Here is a 27,723-nt window from a genome sequence, read left to right on the forward strand (position 1 = left end):
AGTTTGTTTACCCTGCAGGTGTGATGAATGCAAACTGTGCTACCATTTTGGCTGTTTGGATCCTCCTTTGAAAAAGTCTCCTAAACAAACAGGCTATGGATGGATATGTCAGGAGTGTGATTCTTCTTCTTCTAAGGTAAAGGGAGAGTGAAGGGGTGGAAATTTACAAGAAATAGTGTTTACCTTCATTTTGATAGCTTTTGCATATCACCTCATTATCTACCTAACTTTAAAGTGAATTGGAAGGTAAAGGACCAATATTTTAAATGCTCTTTAAGAATATTTTTGCTTAAATTAAGGAACAGCGCTACTAAATTATATACATTTTCCCTACGAAATATTTTAGCTGCTTTGTGTATTCTTATATTATTTTATCATTAAATACTGCTCTAGTAGCAAAAAATAGTCACCCTTTGCTAATTTACCACACCTAGAGAATGGCAGGGAAATTTTATCTTGAATTGTAAGAATTTTTTTTACAATATATACATATTAATGTGTATAAATGTTAACCAACAATATTAATATATATTAATATGAATAAATGGTAAGTCCATTTTATTTTGTGGATGATTCATCTTGAAATGTAAAAGGTATATAAGAATGTTTTGTAAAATCTGTTCTTTGAAAAAACTGGTTTTTATATGTATGAAAGTGTATTTCTGATAATTATTTTAACAAAGTAGATAGAATGAAATTTCTAATAAAAATTCATTCCCCATTCCCCCAAAATGAGCTACTGAAGTTGTACCTTTTTAATGTCAATATTGAAACCTTAAATTATGATAATCTAAAGTTTAAGATTATTATGTATTTCTTTAAAATATGTGAGTGAATATTAGACTCCTAATAGTTTGAGTCATTTGACTCAAACATGTTTGCATTAAGACATTCTAATCTACTGTGGGTTAATCAAATTCTTCCTCAAATAGACATTAGAAATTGAATATCTATTGTAATATGGACATCAAGCCATCTTTTAAAAATGACACCAAGGCATTTGCGTACAATAAATTATAACTGGTACTGAATTCCCCTCTGATCATGGAATCAAAAAATATTTTTTTTCTTCAGTTAAAATGATTTACTTCAGCTTTCTAAGATGTACTGCAAAAGTTTATTAAAAATTGCAGAAAGCACTTAGTTACAGAAAAACTATTTAAAGAGCTTTTAATAATCATATTTTATTATTTTTTGTATTTGTATAATGATTATTAAAACAATATGCACTTTGTTTAATAATCAAGCATCTTTGCCTTAGGGTATAAACTATACTATACTATATAGTAAGAATGATTTTCCATTTTATTAAGATACAGTTTTAAGAGGGAGCATAATTTAAAATACATTCCTAAAATTATATTTATGTGAAAAAAATTAATTTACTATTGATCACACTTAATTTCAGTTTGAATCATATATGGTGATGTTAACTTTAATAACATGACTAAGGCATTTTCTACCAGTCTTTTGTATTCCTTTCCCCATTCTAATTAATAAGGAATCTGTGGGCAAGAACCCTGAGACTATGTAAATATAATCTTCTTCATAAAACTTTTGTTTTATTCAGTGGATCATATTGGTTGTTATCTTTATTTTGATAATTTGTTCGGATTGTCCAAAATTTGACTAGTGAAAACCACTTTAGACAAGTTTCTTCCACTTCAGTTGGCATCCATGTCCTTTTGACTTGATCCCATCAATCTCTCTTCCTATGTCTCTATAGATACTGAAAATATTCTAATTTTCTCCCTTTCCTTATTTTTAATATCTCAACAGAAAATTGTTTCTCCCATTGTCCTTAACATATCTTACATGGTTAATCCCCTGATATGTAACTAATATTTTGTCACTGTCTGTCACCCATCCCACATGGACACTTATACCCAATAATGACTCTCTTACTGAACTGTTGAGGGGGAGGAGATGGAGTGAGGATGAAATTTTATATTTTTTTGCAAGCTTCTGTGATGATTTTAACGAGCAGTTATTTGCATTTTATAAACCGCAGTTTATTGCATTTTATGATTTTTTCAGTTATTAAAAATATTTTGGAGGTAAATAACTTTAAAAAATTTAAAATAAATCCATGTAATGTGTATAACTCAAATTAAACTTCAACATACTGACACTTTAAAATTATTTTGCATGCAAATATAAGCTATTAGATAGACTTAATAGTTGTTGTTTTTTTTAATGTAGGATATAGGTCCCTATTTGTTGTTTTCTAAGGTGTACTTGATATAGATCTCAGCAAGTCTGTCTGGTAGTTTCAGCAGCAGCACCAAAATGAAGATAACTTATCACACATAGTTAAATGGATATGTGTAAATGTTTATTTTAAAAGTACTTTATCCAAGGCATTTATTTTCACAAGTGTTACTAAGTATTTCAATATATATTATGTATTTTACAGTGATTGTGCTACTTATGTTTCTAACTTTTCATCCTGTTTAAACTCTGTTATATGAAAAACCAGTGCATACACTTGACAGCTCATTTATGACAGCTCCAAGATGAGCTGTCTTAGCTTAGAGACCTGCATTTGTTTCATTCTTACTTGATCTTTCTAGTGTACTGATCTTTTTTGAGCAGTAATAAATTGAGCCATATATATTGAAATCTCATCTAAATCCCTAAGGAAGCTTTTCTGGAATTACAAACACATATCCCACTAGCTGGTACAAGTGGTACTTGTACTTCTTGAGAATCATTTGTATTAGAAATCTCTGAGTAAGGGAAATAAGAATTTTTTTTCATTCTTATTTTCCAAACTTTCTGCATTAAGTAACTAGAATTCTATACCTGAGATGTCAAAATGACATCTATAAATATTGTCAAGTAAAACAGTTATTGAGAATTTTGCCTCTTTAAGAACTGAACAGAATAATCTCTCCAAGGAATATCTTGCCACAATACATTAAACAAGCACATTTAATTGAATCTGGTAATACTGGAAATTGAATGTCTGAATTTTATGTATTATGAGGATTTATGAAAAATATAAAATTAAAATGAATTATCCTTCAAAGTTCCTTTAAATTTGAAGAATTTAACTGGGCCATAAAAAATAGCATTTTAATATTTTAACTATTCATTTGACCTCTGGGATTTTATCTGACATTAGGTTGAATTTTAAGTTTCTGAGTTTAGCACAGTTGACAGAGAAGTCATTTTCAGGTAAAACATATACAGTTTTGGACATTCTCTTATCATTTGTGTGACAAGCATTAGTGCTTACAACAATGTGTTTTACTAAGCTATGATGTTCTTGATTTGCCTTTTTATGATACAGATATGTAAAGGTATAGAGTAGAATTGTTTATATGTTATTCTGCATTAGAATTCCATAGAACAAATATGTGGTAGTTTGTGGTGTAGGTATTCTCCATCATGGCTATAACGAAGTATTTAAATTTCAGATTTCCTCTTTGCTAGTGTTACAGATAAAGCCCACAAACTTCCAGTTGATCAATTATCTTACCCTAGACTATGTTCAGACTGTTGCCAGTTACCCTAGAATTTTTTCTGGTAGGCAAAATTGCTTGCATAAATGTCTTCTAAGACCTTGCTTTCTAACTGAGTGCTGTACTTTGAGACTAAACAATGATTTGTGAATTCAATAAAAATAATAGACATTAACAGTTCCACTAATTATAGTCTGTATTGTGCATTCAAAAAAAATGTATTTCTTTAAACTGACCATTTATGTACTGAACTGACCTCATTATTTTGTCATTAGTACCTTATCAAAGAGATTGTTTACTTGATTGCCCCTTCCATGTTTCTTAAATGTATCCCTAAATAGTAATTTTATCAGGTAACAATTTTCAGCAAACATATTCATTGCTATTATTTAATTCTTTTTTTTTTTTTTTTTTTTTATAGAGGCATGTTTTTATTTATTTATTTGTTTGTTTGTTTGTTCGTTTTGTTTATACATGCACTGGGTACAGTCAGAAGCGCGGGAGGGTGAGAGAATTCACCAGAGCCAGAGCAGGGAGCAGAGCAGGCAGAAGGACCGAAGTACACTGCTGAGGGGAGCAGCGGGCGGCAGGAGAGGTCTGCGCGCCATGTGGGACCCTCCTCCGGTGGCCGGGGAGCAGCCGGGGATGGAACCGGCGCCGCAGAGGTCGCCGGCAGCTTTGCAACCCAGCGCTCAACCGCTGCGCCACCGGGGAGGCCCTCATTGCTATTATTTATAATATAATTGGGGGGTATGGGGAATACCCATATTATCCCCAATTATCCCCCAATTATATTATAAATAATAGCAATGAATATGTTTGCTGAGAATTGTTACCTGATAAAATTACTATTTAGGGATACATTTAAGAAACATGGAAGGGGCGAATATAACCAAAATGAAAATGCATACATTGTGCAAAGATGAAAAAAGATGTAAGAATTATATAAAATAAAATATTTAAATAAAAAAATAAAATAAAATGATGAAAATAGAAAAAATATAAAATTGGGGTATATACTGATCTGTTTAGTTCTTTTTTTTAATTTTTAAAATTGATCTATTTATTTTTAATTGAGGATATATTAGTATACCACCATCAGGTATTGTCACCATAGTATGACCACCACCATCTTACCCACAATAGTTCATTGTACTTCCCTCTATTCTCTTACCCTTCCGCCACCCTCCTCCCCTCTCTGTATGCTTAAGTTCTGTAGTCATCTTTTAAGACTTAGACTTTATGCTTTCCTTATCTAATCCTTAGTTTGGTTTCTCTATATTCCACCTTTAAGTGATAGCACTTAATGTTTATCTTTCTCCTTCTGACTTATTTCACTGAGCATTATCTTTTCCAGCTTCATCCCTGTTGCTGCAAATGACATGAGTTTATCTTTTCTTGATTGCTGGGTAGTATTTCATATATATCACATCTTCTTGATCCATTCATCTGTTTTGGGGCATTTAGGTTGTTTCCACAATTTGGCTATTATAAATAACACTGCAGTAAACATGGGAGTGCAAGTTTCCATTCAAATTAGTGTTTTTGAATTTTTCAGGTAGATTTCTAGGAGTGGAGTTACTGGATTGTATGGCAGTCATTTTTAATGCTTTGAGACTCCTCCATACTGCTTTCCATAAATGCTGGGCTAGTCTGCATTCCCACCAGCAGTGTATGAGGGTTCCGTTTTCTCCACATCCTCGCCAGCACCTATTGTTTCTGGGGTTTTTTTTTTTTTTTTGATATGGACTGTTCTCACAGGTGTGAAATGGTATCTCTTTGTAGTTTTAATTTGCATTTTCTTAGTGGTAACATTATAAACTGGAAAAACCAAGCTATTTTTTCATTAGATGGCATATGGTCCTTAATCATTTACATAGCATGCTGTAGAATACCATATATGATAAGAAACTAAATCATAATTGAGGTAATTAATCAAAGTGCAGTAGGATGCCATACATAGGAATGTCTTTCAAAAATCACCAACTCATACTGTCCTTAAATTTTGAAATAGTTTATGTTTTTTTTATTTTGGATAAAAAAGTCACCCACTAAAAATGTGATAGTTAAGCTGAAGGGTCTTTCTTTACAGTTTTTAAAAATTTAAATTCTACCAGAATTAGAAATACTAAGATTGAGTTATAAAATAACCACTGCCTTAAGACCATTTTTTCATAAAAGTCATTGAAATAAGTATTCGTTAAGGCAGCTTCCACTTGACAATATGCATGATTTCTTTAGGCCCAGCAGAATCTAACCCATTGTTCCTGGAAATAGGTGATGGAAAGGGATTATAAGTGATTTTTTTTTTGTTTGTAATTAGGCAGTAAGGACTATATTTTAACTGAGTCAAATATTACTTCATAATAGTTGTCATGAGTTGTGAAATTTGAAAACCTGTATTGTGAAATGAAACTCATTCAGTCTCTTTGCAAAGATAGTTGAAGAATACTCTAGTTTTGTGCAGTGTCAGATACTTTGTATACAAACTGGAAGATCTTATTTTCTTTTATTCATATCAGTGTTCTGCAATAAAAATTCCTCTTATTCAAAAATAACATGTTTGTCAATGGAGCAAATAAAATTTGTAATGTCATTTAGATTCATTGCACTAAATTCTTTTGTTTGTCAACTCAAGAGTAGGAAATTATTACCTATAAGAAGTTAAAAAAAATGGTTCCCTCTATTTTGACAAATAAAGATCCTTATTGACAAATAAAGATTAACTTTTTATTCTACTGTATTTTACCTGTGACCTAGCTCAGTCACTTAGGTTCTTTTGTGATTACAGACTTCTGCAAGTTGTTTTAACTTTAATATACCTGTCTCTTTTTTTTCCCTCTAGACTGTAATTCATATGCTAAATATAAAGCCTAGTCACCTAAGATGCAATCTATTTTAATGTCTTTTTGAAGGTTTCTTAAAGGTTTATGTTGTAGTGTTATATCTTCATTGAAGTTAAGTTGGTTTTTTGTTAAATGTACCTTCAATAATGGCTACAAATGATTATCTGCTTCGTTGGTTTGAAAAACTCTTTAAAGTATGCTTGTAGAGGTTAAAATTTTTAGGAATCACTTTGAAAAGTTCAAGCTGCATCAAAGCATTTTAATCAGTTCTCTTTTGTGTTCTTGAGGGACTATTATTTTCTCAACTTTTAATAACATGTGGTATTCTGTAAGTTTTTTTTCCTAAAATAAAATTTAGATTACCAGATACTTGTGAACAGTTTCCAAAGCACAGATATATAAGTAGCTTAAAACAAGAAGTGAATACTAGCTATTTCAACATTGTTTTCCTTATTTTAATTCAGAAGTTTCAACATAAATCCCAACATCATTACTTTAGTAAGTCAATTTAAAATGGATTTCCTGTATCTAGTCATTTTGATTGTTAATTTTTCCCAATTCAAGTCATTTTAGGAGAGTTAGAACTAAATAGATATTTTTAGAAAACATTCTTTACTCTTTGCAGGAAGACAAAGTGTTACATAGACATTTCTGCCCTCCCCCCCCCCCCATGATGTTTGCTGACAGTGTGGAAGCTTTGGCCTGTTTACTATATAAAGACTATGATAAGTGCCATTTTAATCCTCCATTTTCTTTGAGTGTTCCAAAGTTTACTACTAATGAATCTGATTTTACAGTTAGATAAACTTTCTTTCTTCAAGATTTAGCTGTTCTACAATCCCCCAATTCTCTCCTCTTTACAACTCTTTCTCCCTTCCTTTTCATTTCCCCTGAGTTAATGAAAGTATATTTGGAAACTTAACACTATAAATTTACGAAATATATTTATACTGCTTTTCATTAAAAAGCTTCCCTGAAATAGGAACCTCCTTAATGGGATCTAATATATCGTTTGTTGCTTTTTTTTAATTCTCAATAGCATTATGAAAAAAAAAAATTCTCCTCTCTGAAATTAATACCTTTAAACAAAAACTCTCCAAATTAATTTTAAATAAGGCAGATGAAAGGAGACAAAGAAAGTGCTTTTAACTGTTCTCCATATTAAATGATTTAAGGACTGTTCAGATTTCTATTTTTTAAAAGAACAATCTTCCCTTTTCATTCTAAAGCAAATAAGTTTTGTTCTTGAATTCAATACAAGATGCAAATAAAAAGTAACTCAATTCTTTCATCCCAATGCCTTTAAACAAGTTTTGTTGGATTCGCTTTTCTCCTGAGTGACTCTAGGGGTTTTCCAGTCTCCCTGAGGTATGAAAGATAAAAAGTCTTTTTCTTTAATATCAAAAATTATAGTCCCGTTTAATGATAAGACTTCAACTCTCAACCAGTTTAAAGCTTCTCTTCTAACCAGCTGAGACCACCTTACTGGGAAAACTGTAGGATTAAAGGGGACCGTTCTGGACTTTGGCTCTTGTTCCTGCTTCCTTTTGTGGATTTTCTTATTTCTCATTGCTACAGCTTTCTTACCTGCTGTTCACTTGGTATGAGAAATACCTTCTCCTGTGAGCTAATTGTGACTTCCTTTTTAGAACCTGTGTTCCTTTTGTCCCCCCTTTGGTTGGCATCTGCTATCCCACTAGATTTTGCTCTTTCTCCAGACCCCTTTTTAGTCTGTCAGAGTCTTGTTTTTCTTTCATGTGTTATTATTTGACCCTAAGGTAAGTACATTCAGACCCTTTACCTGACAAGCTCAGAAGAGCAGTCATTCCCCTGCAGACTGCATCTTTTCTTTGTTGCTCTTTACTGCAGCTAGTTAGAGATGCTTCCCCGCTGAGTCTCTGTGTCTGCTCAGACTCCTAGGGGACAAACTGAGTAATCTTGTGTGTGTGTGTGTGCGCGCGCGCACACACACACACAAATACACAAATCCCTCTTACCCGAGGGACTTCCTATAAAACTACCTCTTCCAGCAGTGAAATCATTATTCCCTTTTCTCTTCTCCATACTTCTTTGATGAGTTACCAGACCAATTTTTGAGTGTGAGCCTTTGAAGAAAAGATTTTCTGAAGGATTTTTACCAGTGCATAGCTTTAAAAATAGGAAATTTTAGACTATTAGTGAGAAATTGAGAAATAAAATTTTATCCACCCCACAAATCCTTTATGTCAAGTAATATATCATATACTCTATAGATTAATCTCACCTCTCTTTCCTGGCCAGAAATAACTGGAGGAATTTATGTACTTAAGTCCACTACAAATTCATACCTCTTAAGTTAAACCATGCCTCATTCCTGTCTACCAGATTTCCTTATAGCAATTATCCCAGATCTTTTGCCTCGTAATCTCAAGTCTCAGTTTTAGTCCAGCATCCTCATTTCTTCAAAATGACTTGTTTGTAACTCATTTCACTGAGGAAAAAGGAGCCTAATCCTCATCTCCTCTCAGCTTTAGAAAAGTCTTTGTTACTTTTTCAGCTTGAATCTTTGTTACTTTCCTTACCTCAGTTTCTTTCTTTACCTCAATTCCTATATCAGAAGAGGGAAAATATACTTTTGTTCTTCATTCAAAAAATCTTTCTTCAGAACATGAATTTCTGTTCTCATAAGCTGTCCTACAGAAGTTTTCCATATCAGTCTTTTGAAGGATTAGTTTTCACATGTCCTTTCAATTCAGGAAACCCAAGGAAGAAGCTATTCACTGCGCATACTATAGGGTAGATTTCAGATTTTATCCCTGAGTTTCAAGGCATCTGTTATTTGACACAGGCTAACATTCCAGGTAGTCTGCCCCCTACTTTTTTGTCTCTCCTCCTCCCCCACTTCCTTCCTTCTCTTACAAATATTATCAAGGTGTTTTATTTTGTTTGTCTTTTTTTTTTTTTTTTAATAGAGGCATGCTTTATTTATTTATTTATTTGTTTGTTTGTTTTGTTTATACAAGCACTGGGTACAGTCAGAAGCGCGGGAGGGTGAGAGAATTCACCAGAGCCAGAGCGGGGAGCAGAGCAGGCAGAAGGGCCGAAGTACACTGCTGAGGGGAGCAGCGGGCGGCAGGAGAGGTCTGCGCGCCATGTGGGACCCTCCTCCAGTGGCCGGGGAGCAGCCGGGGATCGAACCGGCGCCACAGAGGCTGCGGGCAGCTTCGCAACCCAGTGCTCAACCGCTGCGCCACCGGGGAGGCCCCTATTTTGTTTGTTTTCAATGTCCATTTTAAATCCGAGTTTCCCATACTCCCTATGACTAGATTAATTTATTTTGCACTTCTTTGCTAGACTAATCATTTGGTATTTGGTAGATATTTCTTGGAAATTAATATTCATCTTTTTATGAATGGGTGCTTTTTATTAGCTAGATCCCAGAATGAGGAACACTGGGATTGTCTCAGAATGTGAAAATAATCTGAAAGTTACTGTTTTGTATTTTTGCTATATACAACTTGAGGAAGTACAGTTCATTTATATCCATGCTTTCTCTTGATGGACCTACCAATGTATTTGCAATCTATATAGTTTTCAAAAGCAATTCCCATACTCTAATAGGTGGTTGAGATATACTTAGATAATCAGACATGAATCTTCCTTTTAAAAAATATATTCTAGAAAGATAGCTAAGACATGCATGCATATAAATTTTATATAAGATTTGAAGTGTTGGTACTAGATTTAAAGTGTTAAATGCTATTAAAAGGAACAGATAAGCTACTGTGAAAATTGAGAGATTGGGAGCATTGCTTGCCGCTTGAAGAATCAAAAAGAAATTGTGACTACTGTGTCATTTGAATGAAATTATGAAAGCAAGGTATGTAAATCAGAATATAGGTATGAAAGCAAGGTATGTAAATCAGAATATGTGGTATGTAAATCCACATCTTAGTCACTTGGAGACCCAAACTGATGGAGGTTTGATTTCAACATATATAGTCTAAAGCACTGTTGTAGGAAATGTGACTAATAGCAGATTTCTTTTAAAATCATTTCTGGAAATTAATACATCACTGAATCTTATATTCCACAAATTACAAAATTAAACCTATTTTAAGAGCTGGGAAAGTTTAAGGCCACCATGTGCTAGCATACCTTAAAAGCCTTTCTGGTATTTGTAGCAGTGTAGGGAAATCCTTGAGTAGAAGGAATGTGTGTACAATTGGTATGGAGGAAACTGTGTAATAGCATAAAAGGGAGTAATTGTGCTAATAGTTGCTCATGTTTAATTTTTTTTTCTTTCAATAGATTTTTTGGGGAATATTTCGGCTTATAGAAACATTGAGTGAAAAGTAGAATTCCCATATGTCCTCTCATTCCTGCCCCTGTTACTATTATTATCTTCCATTAATGTGGTGCTTTTGTTAAACTGATGAACCAATATCAACACATTATATAAACTGAATTCCAACTTTGTAGTATCATACAAAATAATTTCACTGCTCTAAAAGCTTCACCTGATCACGGACACACTCCCTACCAAATCCCTGGCAAACACAGACCTTTTTACTGTTGTTAGTTTTGCCTTTTCCAGAATGTCACATAGTTAGAATTATACAGCATGCATGGATATATCACATTTATCCATTTACTGATCGTGGGAGGAAAGTATGTGTACAGCTGTTTATTATGATAACAGTATTCTTGTTTGTTTCCAAGTTTTTGGCAATGATAAATAAAGCTACTATAAACGTCTTCCTAAATGACTGTACCATTTTACATTCCCAGCAACCATGATTAAGAATTCTTGTAGCTCCAACATCCTTGTTAGCTTTTAAGTTATCCATGTTTTGAATTTTGACTATTCTAATTGATGTGTGGTATTATATTATTATTGTTTTAATTTACAATTCCCTAGTCACATGATATTGAACATCTTTTCAAATACTTAATTCCAACCATGTAGCTTCTTTCATATAGTGTATGTTTAGATCTTTTGTCTACTTATTAATTGGGGGTTTGTTATTGCTTAATTTTAAGAGTTTTTGGTATGTTTCAGATGCCAGTCCTTTCTCTATATGGGTTTTGCAAATATTTTCTCTCAGAGTATAGGTTGCTGTTTCATTTTCTTAACAATAACTTATGCAGAGCAGGCATTTTTTAATTTTAATGAAGTCCAATTTAATTTTTTTTCTCATATGAATTATGCTATTGCTGTTACATCTAAAAAGTCATCATCAAACCTATTGTCTCCTAAATCTTTTCCCATTGTTATTTTCCAGAGGTTTTATAGTGGTGCATTTTGCACTTAGATATCTGATTTGGGTTGTTTCCAGGTTTTACCTATTATGAATAGTGCTGCAGTAAACATATGGATACAGGTGTTCTTTGAATCAATGTTTTCGTGTCCTTTGGGTAGATCCTTAGGCGTGGAATTGCGGGGTCCTATGGTAGCTCCATTTTTAGTAGACTGAAGAATCTCCAGGCAGCTTTCCATAGTGGTTGGACCAGTTTGCACTCCCACCAGCAATGGAGGAGAGTTCCCTTTTCACCACATCCTCGCCAACATAAGAAATACCTTTTTTTAACTAAAATTCCAACTTTGTTAAGGAGCAATAGTTTCCTGCATTGGTGATGTGAAAAGTAACTTTAGCATTTAATTCATTACTGGGGTTATTTCCAGAGCCTTCTGTAAGAGATAATTACATTGCAAATGAAGACAGCATTCGTTTCCTTCTTCCTCAGGCCACATAGATTTGATTGAGCTAATAATGTGACAGCACCTTGTAATATACTGAAGCCTTTTTAATTTGAAAACCAGTTCTAACCTGATTTAGAAATTGTTTAAAGCTAATTTATAGCTTGCATAATTTTCAGCTGGCCATCCATGGTAAAGGTTGATAAGTGAAAACTGATAAAGAATTAACTTATGATACATTCAGACCTGTCTTATTAAAGTCAACTGGTATTAAAAAACAGGTGAGGGGATGACAGAAGAAAATAATAGGTAAGCTATTTCTTCACTTAAGTAACATCATTGACAACAGTTTACATTTTCCATCTCTTTCAAACCTGGCTTCTCCTTTCTTCACGAAATTAATTCTATTTGCATTTCCTATATTTTGAAGTTCTTCATTTTTCATCATATACTAAGGTCAGTGTGAGGCTGGATACTGTTACCTGCTGTTGTGACTTCCACAATGACAAATCTATTGTATATCATGGTGGCGGTGCTGCTGACAAATAGTTCTGTCTGCATTTTAATTACAAATAGTTTTTTCAACATGTAAGATGAAAGGGAGTTAGAACTCTTCATATTTATGTGGGTAGAAAAATCAGTATAAGCCTTTTTGCCTCTGTAGGCTATTTTTATTTGTTTATTCTAGCATACTTACTTAGGTTGATCCACAAATAATGTAACTACCATAGTAAAGTGTTCTGTATTATGGATGAAGCCAGATTTTAGAATATCAGTATTTACAAGTAAAAAATGAATTGTTTTCCCATTTTATATTTAAATCCTTTGCATGGTTATTACTTTTCCCCTTAAAAAAGGAAACAGTGGATGGCCTCCCCTGGTGGCGCAGGCGCTTGAGTGCCACGCTTTGAAGCTGTCACAGCCTGTGCAGCGCCAGTTTGATCCCGACCTGCAGGCAAGTGTCCCATGTGGCGTGGCAGACCTCTCCTGTTGCGCCCACTGCTCCCCTCAGCAGTGTATTTCGTCAGTCTGCCTGTTATATTCCCCGCTCTGTCTCTGGTGAATCTTCTCACCCTCCCGCGCATCTGGCCTGTACCCCAGTTCTTGTATAAAATAAATAAATAAATCTTTAAAAAAAAAAAAGGAAACAGTGGAGAATGGACATGACTCATGACTTATTGTACCATTGCTGGTAATATACTAATGCATTATTGTGATCAGCAAGTCCATATAATAGTAATATTGGCTTCTGGATTCTTCTCAGGTGGTAGTTATCACCCGACCTACCAGGCTCATCTGGTAACTTTCAAAGGTCTCTCACTGAGACCTATAATTCCCTACACATTTTGTACATACCATCCTAAACATGTCTCTATATCTACCCTTTCAGACATTTGTATCCGTAACTCTGTACATATCTCTGTCTATCAGCCTTTTCAAACCCTTACATACGCTCCTATATTCACCCCTACATTGCCCTTTGACAAGATGCCACTTACATAAACCCTGTATATATACTTATACACTATAATGCAACAAAACTTACTTTCTTACTAAGTGCAGTGTGCCCCATTTTATTCTTTTCTTTTATGTTTCACCTTTAAAACAAATGTTGTTCAGAATTCCCTAAAACCACATTTTGTCTGGACTGGAGCATATTGTATATTTTCACATATAGGTTTATATATTCTTGCTAGGTGTATAGGCATATGAAGATAGATTTAGAGGCAAATATAGATCATTTAGGAGGAAATAATATTTTGTTTGCATTCCAAATTTTGTATAGAGGTTTTTCAAGTTTTCATGATATGATCTGTAATTGTTCAGCAGTGAGGAATCAGTAAATTATATATTTTTTAAAAACCATACAATATGTGAACTGCAAGAATACCCTAAACAGACCTATTTAAAGAAAATAGAAGTTGGGGCCTCCCCAGTGGCGCAGTGGGTTGAGCACAGCACTGAGAAGCTGTCCGCAGCCTCTGCAGTGCAGGTTCGATCCCGGCCTGCCGGCGAGAATCCCACATGGCACAGCAGACCCCTCCTGTTGCACCACTGCTCCCCTCAGCAGTGTATTTCAGTCCTTCTGCCTGTTCTGCGCCCTGCTCCGTCTCTGGTGAATCCTCTCACCCTCCTGCGCCTCTGACCTGTACCCCAGCTCTTGTATAAAAATAAATAAATCTTAAAAAAAAAAAATAGAAGTTGGACCTCCTCTGTGGTGCAGTGGGTTGAGCACAGTGCTGTGAAGCTACCCACAGCCTCTGCAGTACAAGTTCAGTTCCCAGCTGGCCAGGGAGATACCCACATGGTGCGGCAAACCTCTCCTATTTCGCCTGCTGTTCCCCTCAGCAGTGTTTTTGGTCCATCTGCCTGTTCTGCTCCCCACTCTATCTGTGGTGAATTCTCTCACCCTCCTGCATCTCTGGCCTGTACCTCAGTTCTTGTATAAATAAAATAAATCTTAAAAAAAAGAAGAAGAAACTAGAAGTCAAGCAGAGCAGCTCAAATAATAGGATTTGAAAGAGTTTCATATAATAGAATTGATATTGCTATACTTTATGATAAAGTGAAGAACTTCATCGCAGTAGTGGGTTGCAAATTTTGGCATTATCTAAAATTGTTCCCAACTGCATACTGACATTGAGAAATGCTTAATTCCTGCAAACATCTTTGATATATGGTCATTCTGTCATGTAAATATAAAAAAGCCAATACTACTTACTACTTTCTATTATCTGTTAGGTAGCCTCTTTTTTTTATTTGAAATATCTATAAAATTGAAATTAAGTGAAATATGCTTTGAGGAGAATGGGTTTTGTTGTCAGGCAGACCTGAATTTGAATATTTACTATGCATTTAGTAGCTGTGCACTTTGGGCAAATTCCTTAGCCCTTCTGAGTTATAATTTCATCATCAGCAAAGTAAAGATAATGCCTTATTGACATGTTCTTAAGATGAGAGAATAAGATATATAGAATGCCTAGCACAATTCTTTGCCCATTTTAAATCTTCCATTAATGGTAACACATATCACAATTAGTATATATTGGTATTATTGCTATTCTCACATTTATTTTAGTTTATTAACCAAGCCAAGCTATTTTGTTGTATGTATGTTTAATTTTTCATAACTTAAAGGGTAAGAGGTGCTTGTTAACTTAGTGCCCTTTATATAACTGTTAATGTTAAACAGAATTGCTTGAGAAAAATAATAGAATTTATAAATTTGTTCAACTTTTTTCCTTACTTATACTATTTCTAGAGTAACATGGATTTGTAGCACAATACTGTTTTATCATTTCTTTCAACACAGGATTATGTGAATAACATATTATCTAAATATCTCAATTTTGACTCAGTTACTCAGTATCGATTTTTTTTTTAAGATTTATTTTTATGTATGCATACAAGAACTGGACTGTAGACAGAGTTGCAGAGGTGGGAGGATTCACCAGAAACAGAGTGGGGAACAGACTGGGCAGATCTACTGATATACATTGTTGAGGGGAGCCATGGGCAAGACGGGAGAGGGCTATTGTGCCATGTGGGTAGCTTCCTGGCTGGGGATTGAACTCATGCTGCAGTGGCTGCTAATAGTTTGATAGCGCTGACTAACCCCTGCACCACCAAGAAGACCTCTCAGTGTGGAATTTTATATTTAATTATTGATAATAACCGAGATGAGTAGTGCATATGTGTTCGGACTTACTTAAACAAGTACTGTTTGCCTTAAAAATAAGGTAAATTATAAAGTATTGATACAGGAAGAGAATTGATTCCCCCAGGGTTGTTTGAGGAAAATGCCAGTTTATCTTTGAGGATTTTTATTCATAGCAGTATATTTCTAATTTAGAATAGGTAGAGCTTTTAAATATAAATGTAGAAGTGACTTTTTAGATCAATTTGGATAAGTTTTTTGACCTCATTTCCCTCAAGGTTATCTCTGTAGTTAAGAGATTTGTGAATGAATTGTGGAAAACTCATAATAAGTTGCAGGGCCAAGATAAAGACTTTGACTTTCTGTCTTCAAGTTCATTGGTCTTTCCCCTCTATGGTACTAATGTCGGCTACTCATTGATGTACATTATGGTTAAGTCAAGTATAGTATGTACACATTTGTCAGATATTGTGTAACTTTTGTGATTATCTTATTGACTTGTTTGATTATTTAGACAAAACAAAAATATTTTCTTATTTTCATATTATTAAAAACATTTCATTATACTGTGTTATCTGAGTTTAATTCAGAGCATAATTTGACATGGTTCATAAGAAAGTTTAATTTGTGTAGAGATTTATCCTTTGAAATCAAGGACATCATTTTACATGACTGTAATATCTGGCTTTCTGATTATGGTATTCTTGTGTTTCATGTTGTAAACCTAGTTTGAAATTGTTTGTTACTAGAATCTAAGTTTTTACAGCTGTCACTTTATTACTAATATTACAGTTCCTCATAGATACTTCCTTCTTACCATGTTTTCTCCCCAAATTTCAGAATACTGCTTTATGAAAAAAAAGGAAAATAGCACATTTTCCTCAAATTATCAGAATATGAGAATTCTTTGCCTACAAAACTTTAGGTGGCCATTGTTCAAATATCTAGATAACAGAAATAGCAAAGTAAAGTGAATGATTTATTTGAACAGCTTTACTGGTTATTGTATCTACGTTAGGATTTCTTAAACTTGCTTGGGTTGCTGCTATAGATGCTTTTTGGTTAAAATATTTTTTTTTTTTTTAGTCTTTTCTGAAGTTTGCTATAGACAGCACTGTTAACTTTATTGTCAATACAGAATCATTAACTACAAACCTTACTGTCCCAAATGCATAAAATTATAGATTTTAAATTTTCTTAGTAACCTTTGGAATCCTCAGATATAAGCTGGTAGTAATTCTTTTTTTTTTTTTTTTTTTTTTTGTGGGACCCTCGCTGGCAGCTGGGGAACAAACTGGCGCTGCAGAGGCTGCGGGCAGCCTCGCAGCCCAGTGCTCAACCACTGCGCCATCAAGGGAGGCCCCTGGTAGAAATTCTTGATGCCCTTTTCTGTTCTTGTAGTGATACACATAGCAGTTATTCAATGCTCCATAATGGATCATTTTTATCTGCATCTTTGTGTCTTGTTTCTATAGAATAAATATTTATGTTTTTTCATTTTTTAAGAGATATAGATAAAATAGGTTTGAGCTATCAGCTATAATTCATTGCTTGAAAAGAAAGACCTTACACTGATACTAGATGGAAGAGAAAACTATCTGAGTCACTTCAGCAGCAACCTTATAACCAAGATAACATCAGCATTTTCCTTCTTGAAATGTATATTCCCTGTATTAAACTAAGAAAACAGTATTTTATTAAAATTACCTATCATCATAACAAATCTAGCTTAAAGGATATCCTGTTGCATTTGATTGGGAAAAAATAACAACTTGATTTCGGTTTAGTCACACATTCACTAGATAGCATCATCAGAAGACTCCTAAAATGCAAAAATTGTCATTGAAATATGTTAATTTTTCATGGTTTTCTGCATTAAGTTCCCAAAACCAAAGTATTTTTCTTTATAAATATGCATTGCTAAAACTATGACTGCATGGCTAACTGGCTAATGTCATAAGAGTTATTAGTTTGAAAAAATATAGAATTTTCTTTTCACATATAAAATGTAGTCCTGTAATTTGGTACTACTCAAAATTTTTCATGTTTTGGTAAAGTTAAATATTTTTATAAGATAGGAATGATCTATATACCAACCGATCTTAATTAGTTAAAAATTAGAAGTAAAAAAGATTTAAGTTATGTTAGAAATATTTTGTTTTGGGAATGCAAATTTACATTTCTTGACTTGATATTGCCTTTTCAAATGATGACAAAACAACTTGAACTATAGTCTCTCACAATATGCCCTTAAATAATTTTTGAAGATGTTATGCTACAATAATTTATAAATTAATAAAACTTATAAATTTCATTTAACATATATGTTGTCTGTATGTAACTATGTAGCAGTGATTTATTTATTACATTTTTTTATTGCTTCTCATCTATGATGATATTCACTAAGGAATTAAGTGGCAGATTAAGAGCTGCATTTTTTAGTGTATTAATTATTTTGTTTTTATTATGCAGGTAACACATGTTCATTATAGACCATTTGGAAAGTGCATAAAAATGGGGAAAGAACAAAAATCATAATGTACCCCCAGAGATTACCACTACTATTATTTTAGTGTGTTTCTTTCCAGATTTTTTCTTCATGCCTTACTTAACAAGTCTTTATTGTACATTTTATAACTGTAAAACCAGTAATATCTGGAAGTACCATGGTTTCAATGGCAAGATATAATAACTTCTGTCCTCTAAATGATGCTTATGGTTTTTCAGAGAATATATACAAATGAGCACACACATACACAAATGCAATGAAAGACATGAAAAAAGAACATTAAATACTATTAAAACCAATAACAGGGGAATTAGCCTGTTTTGACAGGTCCAGCAAATAGTTTTGATTCTTTTAGAATGTGGTAGTCTTCCCTCCATTGCTTGTATTTACTTGCTGCTCTTTTTAAAACTCCATTGGCCATTTCAATGAAAATCAGAAGGAAAAATAATACTTGTGTGCATATAACCTTCATATCTGAATATTTGCATTATTTTAAAAACCTCTGTGATATAGTCATCATTGCTATAAACTTAAATAGACTGAAAATGAGCAAAACTCCAGATAACTATTAGGCAATTACTTCACTATGAGCAAAAACAGAACTTAGCATTTCCAAATTATTTTTGTGATAATATAAAGTTGCTCATTCACTTATAAGGAAGTATTTTATTTTATCTTGTTGGGTTTTTTTAAAAGATTTATTTATTTATTTATACAAGTACTGGGTACAGTCAGAAACGCAGGAGGGCAAGAGTGGGGAACAGAACAGGCAGACTGACGAAATACACTGCAGAGTGGAGGAGCAGGCGAGACAGGAGAGGTCTGTCGCACCACGTGGGATCCTCCCCGCGGCCGCAGGGGATGGAACCACACCGTGGAAGCTGCGGGCAGCTTCACAGCCCAGCGCTCAACTGCTGTGCCACCAGGGGAGGCCCTATTTTGTCTTGTTTTAATAACACTATCCTGAAACAACTAACACAATACCAGAGGAATTTTATAATTTTATGTCAGTGTACTTAATTAATTTATTTATTTTTAAAGATTTAAAGTACTGGGTACAGTCAGAAGCGCGGGAGGGTAAGAGAATTCACCAGAGCCAGAGCAGGGAGCAGAACAGACAGACTGATGAAGTACACTGCTGAGGGGAGCAGCGGGCGGCAGGAGAGGTCTGCGCACTATGTGGACCCTCACCCTGCGGCCAGGGATTGAACCGGTGCTGCAGAGGCTGTTGGCAGCTTCACAACCCAACTCTCAACCGCTGTGCCACCAGGGAGGCCCAGTGTACTTAATTTAATCAAAGTATAGACCTACTTAAATAATCACATATTTTCTTTCTATCATCATGGAATATGCTAATGAATATGAAAAGTAACATTATATTACATTATATTAAAGATATATGTAATAGAACCATAATCCTATTTCATTAAAACAGAAACAGTATGTTAATGTAATAGGATACTGCATTTTAATATTTCTGTTTCATTTCTATTTTTGTTATAGTTATGTATTACCATCTTTAAATTTATATTAGTATTACAAAGTAAACTGAGAAAAATATAAAACTATATTTCATGTTAAGAAAAAAATTTAATTTACTATTACTATATTAAGTTAACTCTGTTATTATAGTAAAATGTTATGTTTGATGAGCTTATGACAGTATGTTTTATGATTTAGATCCTTATATTTTACAATCAAAATGTCAGAATGCCTACAATGGGAAATTTACATATTTGCAAGTTGTGTCATGAAAGTAAATAATTATAGTATGATTTAATACTTTATTTTTGAAACTTATGCCATGGGAATATGAGACACAGGGACAAAATATGTTGGTTCTTTCAAGAAGAATATCTTCATTTTAAAAGATACTTTCTTTTATAAACATCTTTTAATATCCCATTATTTCAGACACTCTACCATTGACATCATCCCTTTTCCAACTACTATCCATTTTTTTTCAAAGATTTATTTTATTACACAAGAACTGGGGTACAGGCCAGGTGCACGGGAGGGTGAGAGGATTCACCACAGACAGGGCAGGGAACAGAACAGGCAGACTAACGAAATACACTGCTTAGGGGAACAGTGGGCGAGACAGGAGAGGTCCACCTCACCATGTGGGGTTCTCACTGGCCAGCCGGGATTGAACCTGTGGTGCAGAGGCTGCGGACAGCTTCACAGTGCAGCGCTCAACCGCCTGCATCACCAGGGAGGATCCTATTATCCATTTTTATAGAAAAACTATACAGAGTTGTCTGTATCCATATCACATTTTCTTATTCCTCAAAAATTGAAAATGGTTATTAAAAATAGGTGAAAGAATACAAAATGTTATACACTCCTCAATTGCTTTCATTAGATAGTCTCACAACACTAAATTGAAGTTGGGAAGACAATTCTGATTGGACTGATTATTTGTTTATGGTTGAGGGTGTAAAGCAACGTATTTAACAGAATTTTGCTATGTGTGAGCATTTTCCTTTCTTAAACACATCGAGTTCCATGTGGTCATTTCCATTAGAACATGCAGACCTAACAGTTGATACTAAAAGATGTTCATTCTATTTACAGTAAAAGCAGTGGGCTTACTCTGCAAATCATTGCTTTGTTTGTTTGTTTTCTTTTCTTTCTTTCTTTTTAAAAATCAAACTGAAAGTCTTAAAAGACAGGATAGAGAATAAATCCTATATTTTTTTAGGTGGAGATATTTTTATGCTTTAGGAAAGATTTGATTACTGTAAGAAATATACAATATAATGCTTAACAAATAGCCCCAGAAATAGTATTGTCAGCAGTCCAGGCTATGAAGAGTAAATTTTTTTTTTTTTTATTCTTACTGAAAAGCCATTGTTTTACATCCTTACTAGTATTTTCATAGTATAAGATCTCCTCTCTCAAGTGTAATCATGTAGCACTCCCACCACTAAAGCACCCTTAACTCTGGGCTGCCCTGGTAGCACAAGGGGTTAAGGCACAACCTATGAAGCTGTCTGCAGCCACCACAGCACGAGTTCGATCCCTGGCCGGCCAGGGAGCAACGCACATGGCGAAGCAGACCTCTCCTGACTCGCCCACTGTTCCCATAAGCAGTGTATTTCAGTCAATCTGCCTGTTCTGTTCCCCACTCTGTCTCTGGTGAATCCTTTCACCCCTCACACCTCTGTCCTTTACCCACTCTTGTATACATAAATAAATAAATCTTTTTTTAAAAAAGCACCCTTAATTCCACCACAGTCCATTGTGCTTCCCCCCAACCTTCTCATTCCTCCTACTGCCCCTTCTTTGAACACTGAAGATCTGTGGTCATCTTTCAAGGGTTGATTTTTTTTTTTTTTTTAAAGATTTATTTATTTATTTATACAAGCACTGGGTATGGTCAGAAGCGCGGGAGGGTGAGAGAATTCACCAGAGCCAGAGCGGGGAGCAGAGCAGGCAGAAGGACCGAAGTACACTGCTGAGGGGAGCAGCGGGCGGCAGGAGAGGTCTGCGCGCCATGCGGGACCCTCCTCCTGTGACCGGGGAGCAGCCGGGGATTGAACCGGCGCTGCAGAGGCTGCGGGCAGCTTCGCAACCCAGCGCTAAACCACTGCGCCACCGGGGAGGCCCTCAAGGGTTGATTTTTAAAGTTTGTCTTATCTAACCTGTGAAGAGTAATTTTACCAAGATTCTCATAGTCTTTCCATCATTGTAGAAAAATGGCTACTGTAGCTCCAGTCATTACTCTGTGTCCCTGAAATTTAAGAGGAAGGGTGAAGCATAAAATGTCATCTCTCCTTCCCTCTTTATTTTTTTTTAAATGAATAAACTGAATTTTATTTTTATATTCCCCATACAATTTCAACCCCCCACATTTTGACCCCAATCCCTCCCCTCCCTCCCCACCCTCCCAAAAGTGTCTCTGGTTCATAGATTTTTGTTGATTTTGATTTTCACTTTCTTATAGTTATTCATTTTCCTGGTCCCTTATTTAAGTTTTCTAGATTCCTGCTATGAGTGAGACCATCCGGTATTTTTCTTTTTCTTTCTGATTTATTTCGCTGAGCATGATCCCTTCCAGCGCCATCCATGTTGCTGCAAATTGCATGTGTTTATTTTTTATGAATGCTGAGTAATATTCCATGGTATATATGTACCACATCTTCTTGATCCAGTCATCTATTTTTGGGCATTTGGGCTGTTTCCAAAGCTTAGCTATTATAAACAGTGCTGCTATAAACATAGGGGTGCAGGTGTTCTTTGGAATTGATGTTTCTGTGTCCTTTGGGTAAATACCTAGGAGTGGAATTGCTGGATCATATGGAAGCTCTATGTTTAGTAGGTCCAGAAATCTCCACACAGCTCTCCATAGTGGTTGGACCAGTTTGCACTCCCACCAACAGTGCAGAAGAGTTCCTTTTTCTCCACACCCTCGCCAACATTTGTTGCTAGTTTTTTTAATATGTGCCATTCTCACTGGTGTAAGATGGTATCTCATGGTAGTTTTGATTTGCATTTCCCTGATGACAAGTGATGTTGAACATTTTTTCATATGCCTGTTGGCCATTTGCATTTCCTCTTCAGAGAAGTTTCTTTTTAGCTCTTCTGCCCATTTTCTGACTGGATTATTTTCTTTGTTGTTGTTGAGTCTCATCAGCTCTTTGCAGATTTTTGTGATCAATCCTTTATCATTAGTGTTGTGTGCAAATGTTCTCCCAGTTGGTGGGGTTTCTCTTTGTTCTTGTTATTGTCTCTTTTGCTGTGCAGAAGCTCTTTAATTTGATGTAGTCCCAGCTGTTTATCTTTGCCTTCACTATCACTGCTTTGGGTGATGTGTCTGTAAAGATGTCTTTGATGTGCAAATCACGTAGTGTTTCGCCTATATTTCCTTCTGTGTATTTTATGGTTTCAGGTTTTATGTCTAGTTCTTTAATCCATTTTGAGTTGGTTTTTGTGTATGGTGTGAGGTAGTAGTCAAGCTTCATTCTTTTGCATGTAGCGGCCCAGTTTTCCCAGCACCATTTATTGAACAGACTTTCTTTGCTCAATGCATATTTGCTTCTTTGTCAAATATTAGTTGACCATAAATCTGTGGGTTTATTTCTGGATTTTCTATTCGATTCCATTGGACTGTGTGTCTGTTCTTGTTCCAATACCATGCAGTTTTGATGATTATGGCTTTGTAGTATAGCCTGAAATCTGGGAGTGTGATGCCTCCATTCCCTTCTTTTTTTTTTCAGGAGAGCTTTGGCTATTCGGAGTTTTTGGTGATTCCATATGAATTTCATCAATAATTGTTCTATTTCTTTGAAGAATAACATTGAAATTTTTATTGGAATAGCATTGAATTGGTATATTGCTTTTGGTAGGATGGCCATTTTAATAATGTTTATTCTTCCAATCCATGAGCAGGGGATGTCTTTCCATTCTTTGTATCTTCTTCTATTTCTTTTAACAGTGTTTTATAGTTTTCTTTGTAAAGGTCCTTTACCTCTTTTGTTAGATTTATTCCCAAGTATTTGATTTTTTTTGTTTCGATAATAAAGGGGATGGTTTTTTTCATTTCTTCTTCTTCAGATTTATTGTTAGTGTATAGGAAGGCTTCTGACTTTTGCGTGTTGATTTTGTATCCTGCCACTTTGCTGAACTGATTGATGAGTTCAGTTAGTTTTTCTATGGAGTTTTTGGGGTTCTCTATGTATATTATCATATCATCTGCAAATAGTGATAGTTTGACTTCTTCTTTTCCTATTTGGATTCCTTGGATGTCTTTCTCTTGTCTTATTACTCTGGCTAGGACTTCCAGTATTATATTGAAAAGCAGTGGTGAGAGTGGACATCCTTGTCTTGTTCCAGATCTTAATGGAATTGCTTTCAGCTTTTCACCATTGAGAATGATACTGGCTGTTGGCTTGTCGTATATGGCCTTTATGATGTTGAGGTATGTTCCTTGTATCCCAAGAATTTCAAGGGCTTTTATCATGAATGGGTGTTGCACTTTGTCGAAATCTTTCTCGGCATCTATTGATATTATCATATGGTTTTTATATTTCTTTTTGTTGATGTGTTGGATAACGATTGATTTTCGGATGTTGAACCATCCTTGTGTCCCTGGAATGAATCCTACTTGGTCGTGGTGAATTACCTTATGGATACACTGTTGGATTCTGATAGCTAAAATTTTATTGAGGATTTTTGCATCAGCGTTCATTAGGGAAATTGGCCTATAGTTTTCTTTTTTGTGTTGTCCTTGTTCGGTTTTGGTATTAGTGTAATGTTGGCTTCATAGAACGTGTTAGGTATTATACCTTCCTTCTCAATTTTTTGGAAGAGTTTGTGAAGGATAGGCACTAATTCGTCTCTGAATGTTTGGTAGAATTCATTTGTAAATCCATCAGGTCCTGGGCTTTTGTTTTTGGGGAGGTTTTTGATTACCATTTCTATTTCGCTAATTGTAATTGTCTGTTTAGGTGTTCTATTTCTTCTTTATCTAGCTTTGGGTGATTGTAGAGTTGTAGGAATTTGTCCATCTCCTCTAGATTGTTGAACTTGTTTCCATATAACTGTTCATAGTAGTTATTAATTATTCTTTTGATTTCTGCTGTGTCCGTTGTGATTTCTCCTCTTTCATTTATTATCGTATTTATTTGTGCTTTCTCCCTTTTTGCCCTTGTGAGCCTGGCTAGGGGTTTATCTATTTATTTTTATTTTTCGAAGAACCAGCTCTTGGTTTCATTGATCTTTTGGATTGTTTTTTTAGTTTCGATTTCATTTATTTCTGCTTTGGTTTTTATTATTTATTTTCTTCTGCTGGTTTTGGGGTTTTTTTGTTGTTCTTTTTCTAGATCTTTGAGCTTCGAGATTAGGTTGTTTCTTTGAGTTCTTTCTTGTTTCTTGATGTGAGCATCTATTGCTATATATTTTCCTCTTATTACTGCTTTTGCTGCATCCCATACATTTAGGAAATTGGTGTCCTCCTTGTCATTCAATTCAAAGAATTTTTTAATTTCTTCTTTTATCTCCTCGTTAGTCCAGTAGACTTCCAGTAGTGTGGGTTTCAATCTCCACGAGGTAGGAGAGTACCTTGCCTTCTTTTTATGGTTTATTTCTAGTTTGATGCCTTCATGGTCAGAAAAAATGGTGGGTATGATTTCAATCTTGGTGTATCTGTTGATGTTTGTCTTGTGCCCCAGTATATGATCGATCCTAGAGAATGATCTGTGTGCGCTTGAGAAAAATGTATACTCAGATTTTTTTGGGTTTAGTGTTCTATATATGTCTGTTAAGCCCAAGCACTCTAGATCCTTATTTAGAGCTTTAGTGTCTTTACTTATTTTTTGTCTTGTTGATCTATCCATTGTTGATAGTGGTGTGTTGAAGTCTCCCCCTATGTATGTGTTTTCTCTGATGTCTGTTTTCAGAGATGCCAATAGTTGTCTGATATATTTTGGTGCTCCTTTGTTCGGTGAATATATAATGAGTTGTTATTTCTTCTTGAAGTATTGTCCCTTGATCATAATGTAATGACCACTGGGTCTCTTTTTATCTTTTTAAGTTTGAAATCTGTTTTATCTGACATGAGTATAGCTGTTCCTGCCTTCTTTTTTGGTCCATTTGCTTGTAGAATTGTTTTCCATCCTTTAACTTTGAGTCTATTTTTATCTTTTGCAGCTAAATGTGTTTCCTGGAGACAGCAAAAGGTTGGGTTTTGTTTCTTAATCCAGCCTGCAACTCTGTGTCTTTTTATTGAAGAGTTTAGTCCATTTACATTTAGAGTTAGTATTTTTTTTTTAATTTTTTTTTTATAGAGGCATGCTTTTATTTATTTATTTATTTGTTTGTATGTATGTTTTGTTTGTTTATACATGCACTGGGTACAGTCAGAAGCGCGGGAGAGTGAGAGAATTCACCAGAGCCAGAGCGGGAGGCAGAGCAGGCAGAAGGACCGAAGTACACTGCTGAGGGGAGCAGCGGGCGGCAGGAGAGTTCTGCACGCCATGTGGGACCCTCCTCCGGTGGCCGGGGAGCAGCTGGGGATTGAACTGGCGCCGCAGAGGCCGCGGGCAGCTTCGCAACCCAGCACTCAACCGCTGCGCCACTGGGGAGGCCCTAGAGTTAGTATTGATATGTTAGCATCTGTATTTGCCATTGTGTTTGTCTTTCTTTTTTATTTTATTATTTATTCTTTTAAACTTTCTTTGGCCTTCTTTGTTGTTATTCGTCCCTCTGAGGTTCTGGCTTTAGGACTCCTTGTAGTATTTTGGAGTGGGTTTAGTCGTAATAAAATTCCAGAGTTTTGTCTGGGAAGGTCTTATTCTTTCTTCAAGAGGAAGGAGAGCTTTGCGGGATAGAGTATTCTTGGTTGGCATCTGTTTTCTTGGAGTCTGTTGACTATGTCCCTCCACTCTCTCCTTGCCCGTAGTGTTTCTTCAGAGAAGTCTGATGTCAGTCTGATTGGTTTCCCTTTGAATGTTATCTGTTTCTTCCCTCTTGTTAGTTTCATTATTTTTTTCCTTGTCTTGGATTCTTGGGAGCTTTACTATTATGTGTCTTGCTGTATTTTTCCTTTCGTCATGGAAGTTTGGTGTTCTTCTTGCTTCTTGTATATCAATTTTCAGCTCCTTCTTCGCGTTTGGGAAGTTCTCTTCAATTATATCCATGAATATTTTCTCTGTTCCTACATCTCTCTCCTCTCCTTCTGGGATTCCTGTAACTCTTATATTCCTTTCCTCATGGAGTCAGAGATTCCCGAAGTCTTTCTTCGGTCTTTTTCCTTCGTACTTCTCCTTCCTTTTCTGTTTTAGTTCTTTTTATTTCTGTGTCTTCAAGAGTACTTATTCGTTCTTCCATTTCATCTATTGTGCTTTCATTGCTTTTCCCAGAGTTCTTTAGTTCCTCCATTAATTCTTTGATCTCCTGCATTTCTTTTACTTCCCTCTTTAGGTACTCAATTTCATTCTTCTGGTCATTAATTATTTTCCCCTTATCATTGTTTTCCTTTATGACTTCTGTCAGTTTTTTAATCACAGCATTTTAAATTCTCTATCTGGAAGGCTCAGAAGTTCTTCCAAGTACTTCGTTGCAATCTGGTAGATGGTTTTCTTTTTCAGTGTGCTTTTTTGTTGAGAGTTGCTGGGTTGCATGTGGTTTTTCTACTCCCTACTGCCTGTTTTCTAATTTGCCGTATTCCTTGTTACACTGTGTTGCTGGTACTGGCCGGCATCTTGGGCGACCTTCCCAGCTCACCACTGGCTCCTCTGGGGAACTTCTGCTGGGTTCACAAGTCTCCAGCAAAGAAAGGTCCCTGCTGCAAAAATGGCGATGCGGGAACATGCTCCCCTGCATGCCCGGTCTGCCCCAGTGGTGGGTGCTGCTCCCTTCTGGGCTGGAACTGCAGGCTAGAAGGCGCCCTGCATGGGCAAGCCTCCCAGCTTACCTCTGTCTCCTCGGTGAGCCTTCTGCTGGGTTCACACAGTCTCCAGCAAGAAAGGTCCCTGCTGCAAAATGCTGGTGCCGGGGACGCGCTCCCCTGCATGCCCGGTCTGCCCCAGCGGTGGGTGCTGCTCCCCTTTGGGCTGGAA

The 27,723-nt window shown here is 35.4% G+C and overlaps 1 protein-coding gene across 5 annotated transcripts in view; it reads left to right on the forward strand.

The window, feature by feature from the left end:
• PHF14 (PHD finger protein 14) overlaps positions 1-27,723 on the forward strand; it is a 187,432-nt gene that overhangs the window by 120,282 nt on the left and 39,427 nt on the right. For all 5 annotated transcript variants that reach the window (XR_008550729.1, XM_037508280.2, XM_037508291.2 and 2 more), the window contains exon 17: positions 19-136. Coding sequence is in view for 4 of the 5 variants with exons in the window: in XM_037508280.2 (XP_037364177.1) it covers positions 19-136 (118 nt within the window). In the remaining variant the exon portion in view is untranslated. The remainder of the gene's footprint in view (positions 1-18; positions 137-27,723) is intronic.

This window comes from Talpa occidentalis, unplaced genomic scaffold (assembly GCF_014898055.3).
Source record: "Talpa occidentalis isolate TD23 unplaced genomic scaffold, MPIMG_talOcc4v2.1, whole genome shotgun sequence".
NCBI classification, from domain to species: domain Eukaryota; kingdom Metazoa; phylum Chordata; class Mammalia; order Eulipotyphla; family Talpidae; genus Talpa; species Talpa occidentalis.